Consider the following 5,651-nt stretch of genomic DNA (forward strand, 5'->3'; position numbering starts at 1 on the left):
TTTATTTGCGGGTGCTGTAGATGACTTACAACAGTCTTTTGGGCTGACGTTATACCAATAAACTGCCTCGGGTATGCTGCACGGAACTCTCTTCGCCGTTCTTTTCACTGTTCGATGGCACCGTTCTGCAATTCCATTCCCTGAAGGAACGTAAGCGCACCTGAAGCGAAGTTTAACGTTCCATTTGTTCATAAATTGCGAAAATAATGTGCTTCGAAATGCTGTATCATTATCCGTCAAAATTTCGTTTGGACCGCCTCGTTCAAGAAAGATTTCGTTTAATTCCTGAATGACACATGCACTAGTTTGGTCTTTAAGATGGCGCCATATTGCATATCGTGAAGGCCCACAGTCAATCAGGGTAAGAAAATGTTGCCCCTCATAATGAGTTATATCCATACCAAGCCGTTGCCACGTCCCTTTTACTTCGATCTTCCCTTTCGGCCACTTTATCGGACTTGGATCAATTGATTGACAGGCTACACATTTTTCAACCACTTGCCTGACTTCTTCCCTGCTTACTGATGGGTCAATTCTACGAACAAAATACAATGTTCTCTTCACACCATAATGTCCCGTGGACTTATGAACATGGTTTATTTCTTTGGGAGATAGAGAAGCACTAATCGTTCCACCTGCAGCAAGTTCAGCGGGCTTATCGATCATTTTCAACCAACTTCCAGGCACTCGAGTAAGTACATCGGCTAAGTTAGACTCCGAGGGCACTAGTTTAATATCCACTCTGAGTTTGTATTCCTCCACAATATTCGTAATGGTCTGAAGCCGTCTTCTAATCAGCATTTCGTTTGAAGCCTTTGTCTTCAATCTAGATTTTCCAGTCAGTGCATCGGTGACCCAATGTAATACTGCTTTCGAATCAGTGCAAATATGCAAGACATTCATCTTCCAATTGAGACCCATGTTTAGTCCTTTGATTACTGCATCGAGTTCAGACATGTTTATATGTGTTGTATCATCTTTTCTTAACCAACAAGCGTCTTCGATTATATTGCCATCAACTTCGATACTCACACCTAGCGCTAGTGAACTAGCATCCACCCACACTGTTGCCTCGTTGCCATAAACATTCCAAACTCCTTTGGCAGGATCGTCGTTACGTGTTCTTTTTACCATATCGTTCACCATTTTTTCAACAAAATTGCATTGTATCTTCTCATCCCATGTTTTCGTTAGGGCGTTTGCCGTCCTTTTAACAAATGACGAAGCTACACGCAACCAACCACAAACTGGAAGATTCCCAGTCATTTTTCCACATAAAGAGAAGATTTTTCGCCTCGTTAGAGAACTTGGAATTTCACCAAAATCGTTGTCTCTCTTCCAAAATAACTTCTTATTTTCAATTCCAACTTGTAATCCTAGAACTCTCGCCCCTTCGGACACACGAACCGCCGGCTTACAATGTAATCCATACATATCCAAATGATCAAGTACACTGCGAACTGATACGATGTCTTCATTTACAAGAATATCATCAATGTATGATGATGTTCCCTTCCAGATCTTTTCGTCTTGCGATAGAACTTTGTCCAAAACTGCTTTCATTATGACGGGCGCAACGTTCAGGCCAAATCCCAAACGTGTTAAACAAAACCTCTGTCCACGGAACACAACAGTTTGGTAAGCCCAGAGTTCCTCGCTGATTTTGAGTTGCATGTAGGCCGATGATAAATCAATAATTGAAATATTTTCTCCAAGCCGTCTCCAGTCTCGAAGTTTGTCAGCACATGCATCCGTGTTCGCCGTAAATGGTTCAATAAACGTGTTCAGCTCCCTGAAGTCTAACACTGGTCGCACTTTTCCTTTGTTTTGCTGCACCACTGCCATAAGTGGAACCAAACCTTTTACTGGACCGTGTTTTTTCGCTTCGTACTTTTGCAGCCATTTTTTCTCTATCCACCCTTCAATTTCTTTTTCGTAATCGTGTTTTATGCCGATGGGGATGGTATATTCAGCAATTCTATTCACCAGATTTTCAGGTTTGGTATTCCATTTCCACGCAATTATCCATTCTCTATTTTTCTTTTCAAATGAAGCTGTGAAATCCTGAGCCGTTATATTCATATCATGAACATCTATTGACAAATCGCTTTTTAAACCAAGTAAACATGCTTCTTTTTTCATAAAACAAACATCCCGCGTTGCAGAAATCGATACTCCACCAAGTGCCACTATTCCATTCATACCCATTATGAAACAAAAACCCAGCGGTTTGAAATTGACCACAAGTGCTTCCACACACACTGTATTTCCATTTGGCGCGGTGATTTGAGTTTGGCTAACACCTTCGCACTGCTGTTGTTGTCCATTTACAGTTACCACGCTCACTTCTTTCTTCGTTATTTTTGTCGCACATTTTTTATAGATGATGCAGCAGGTACACCCTGAGTCAATTAGAACATCCTGAAATACACCATTAATATCCAAGAGCATGGTAGGTAACGCCATTATTGATTGTTTAGGGAGAGAACTGGCGCAGACGTCTTCTCCCTCACTCCGTTTTTTGGACACATTCTTGATATGTGTCCATACTCTTGACACGAGTAACACAGCACATCGCTTGACTCCCGTCTTCTACTTGACTTGTTTCGATAATTATGTCTTCTTAAATGACAATCTCTCGCAAAGTGGTTGGGAAGTTTGCACTCATAGCACACTGATTGTGTTTTATCTTCTAGCAACCTCGGATCACTACTTTTCATTGCAGCTACAGCAAATTTTTCCACCATCCCGTTGTTCCGTTCCTCGATCATCAGAGTCCTTGCTCGCGCAAGTATTTGAACAGTTGTAAGATCGTCCATACGAGAACTCGATCTCAGCATTCGTCGAACTTCCTCGGGGAGCCCAGCAACAAAGGCACACGCGATCGCTTTGTCTGGTAGCCCACCAATTAGGGTAGACAATCTTCGTAGTTCTGCCAAATAAACATCAACTGCTTCTCCATGTTTCAGCTTTCTCGTGACAAACTGCTCGTAGGTTGTGAATGCATCAACGGCAAAAGCTTCAAGCAAAGCCTCCTTTATTCTTTTAAAATTTTCTTTATCAGCCTCTGTTAACTGTTGATACACTACGAATGCACCATCAGTGAGACGGAGAGGAACCACACGTGCCAGATCGGTTACACCAATTACTTTACATACCAATTCAACCTTTTCCAGCCACTCCGCAACTGACTGTTGATCGTTTCCACTAAACTCTGGAATTAACTTTAAATCAAGTTTAGTCGCCATTTCGCCGAAATAGCTTGTAGTTTCGCATAAAAAAGATCGTTTTTTAGTTGTGCGTAAACGCCGATGTATCTTTGTAAAATTCAACACAATTTATATACAAGTTAATTCCCTAGGTATTCACACATATCTTTTCACACATACAATTATTTACAAGTAGGCATTCCCTAGGCATTCACACATATCTTTTCACAAATACAATTATTTACAAGTAACGCTTTAATGACATATCCTTTACGCACATAACTATTCACAAGTAACGCTATAATGACATCTTTTACGCACACAATTATTCACAAGTAACGCTATAATTACAATACCTATGTTTGCTGTTCATATCTCTAGCAATTTTAAATTTGAAAGTTTTCATGCTGGTGTTGATTGCTTTATTTCTTCATTATCTAAAGACCATATTACCACTCTTAATTGTTGGTCAAAAGTGGAAGAAACAATTCTCTATCTGAACAACATTGAAGTTGATCATCAAAGATTGATATTACAAGATCATATTGCATCTATGAATGCATCAGAAGTAGGTAAAAAAGTTTATAATATAGAAACAATCATCAGATTGTATTCTTATTTTTCAACATCTCCAAGTCTACACAATCAGTTAAGAAAAGATTTTAAACTTCCAAGTGTAAAAACACTGACAAAAATTACATCTAGGACGAAGAATGTTTCAGATATTAATTTTATCAGCACTGTATTTTCAAATATAGAAGAGAATCAGAGGAATTGTATAATATTGGTAGATGAGGTTTATGTAAAGTCTCTTCTTCTCTACCATGGTGGTTCTCTATTTGGAAAAGCTGAAAATAATCCTAAGTTGTTAGCAAATACTGTTTTGGGTATCATGGTTAAATGTTCAAAAGGTGGATGATCTTTTTTGGATGCTTTTTTGTTTTAGCAAGTATGCTATGTTCAGAAATCAATCCATCAGAAATAACTGGATAGCAGAAAAAAAAAGGAATTGCATTTTGAAAAAAATCAAAATATGACTGCTAAATGGAGTGACCTTAAATGTTTATTTGATTTTGAAAAAGATCAGCTAATTAAATTATCTAGACTAAATTTTGTAGCTATACATTCAAAACCCATTAAAAGACAAAATGTATCACACTGTTTAAAAGTGTTTTGTGATGAAACTATAGCTGCTTTCAAAACTTATTCAAGAGTTATTTCGGAAGAAGTAGACATAAATTTGTAATATTTACTTGATTTTGGAGATATGAGTGGTAAACAAGGGCGTAGAATAAAATCCCTAACTAGAGATACAAGTTCTTCAATTTGGCATACTTGTTATGGGTTAGTAGAGATGTGTAAACATTTGTTAAAAAACAATTTCATTTATGTTATGTTAGGAGAGTTCTCAACAGATTATAATGAAAAAGCATTCAGTAAGTTTAGACAAGGTTCAGACGGAACATATTTTATAACTGTTTAAATTGTTGTTGAAAAATTAAACATTGAAAAAGCTAAACTGTTATTGGAATTAAAAGTTGATGTTTCAGATTACACTACTGATATTGAGCATTTGTCAAAAATGTGGCTATTTTAGAAGTGAAGAATCTTATGATATAATTAATCAATTACCTGAACTAGAAGCATTTTTGCCACTGAGTACAAAAATGGCTCTGTTTTATATTGCAGGCTATGTTACAAGAAAAGATGATGTCAGTGAAAATGAATTGTTGACTGACACTGCATTTTATTTTCAGTTTTATGGAGACTACACAAAAACCATGGACAGAGGTGGATTGAGGGTACCTCTGGATTGCTATGTTCAGTGGGTTTTTTTTTGTTACATTATTTTTGAAGTTGAGAAAAAAAAGACATGCAGAAAGTCGTTGTGCAATATATTTATGATGATATCAGATATTTATAACTTGAAAATACTAAAGAAACATGGTGTTATATTGTCAAACATATTTCTTAAAAATTATTATTTGTTTATTTCACCTAAGTCCTCTAAGGAACCTGCATTAAAGGTTTTAAAATTATCTGTAAAGCATTAAAAAATATTTTTATGTACATTTTTTATAACAATTTCTAATATTTGATGATTATTTTAATGGCTTTTTTTTCGCATTATTTAAAAGGTTGTTTATTTTTCTTTTGTGATTTCGTTTTTAAATAAAATTCATTCATGATTCTGAAAAATATTGTTTTTCATTATTTTTTTTTTATTTATTAAAATTTTATGATATTTAATAAACACTGCATTAGACATTTTGTGCATTGGAACAGTTCCTTTTAAATTTAATAAATTAACTGAAAATAATGTAGCTCGCTTATTTTTTCAGCCATTTTTTTATATTTTCCGTAACATTGTCCGCCCCCAGTTAAAAATACGGATTCGCGACGGGAAGGCCTGTAATAAGTATCGCCATGCGCAGAAGCAAT

General features: G+C 36.3%; 1 protein-coding gene across 1 annotated transcript in view; it reads right to left on the reverse strand.

Annotated features, from left to right (window-relative positions):
- Positions 1–3,566, reverse strand: part of LOC149894153 (uncharacterized) — a 9,851-nt gene extending 6,285 nt beyond the window's left edge. Inside the window, exon 1 of the mRNA XM_090097050.1 lies at positions 486–3,566. Coding sequence (XP_089953176.1) covers positions 486–2,466 — 1,981 coding nt within the window. The 5' untranslated portion in view covers positions 2,467–3,566. The remainder of the gene's footprint in view (positions 1–485) is intronic.
- Positions 3,567–5,651: the final 2,085 nt, after the last annotated feature.

Source organism: Hydra viridissima, unplaced genomic scaffold (assembly GCF_058129835.1).
Source record: "Hydra viridissima isolate aposymbiotic clone 2 unplaced genomic scaffold, HvirCarnegie_v1 scaffold_1, whole genome shotgun sequence".
Taxonomy (NCBI): Eukaryota; Metazoa; Cnidaria; class Hydrozoa; order Anthoathecata; family Hydridae; genus Hydra; species Hydra viridissima.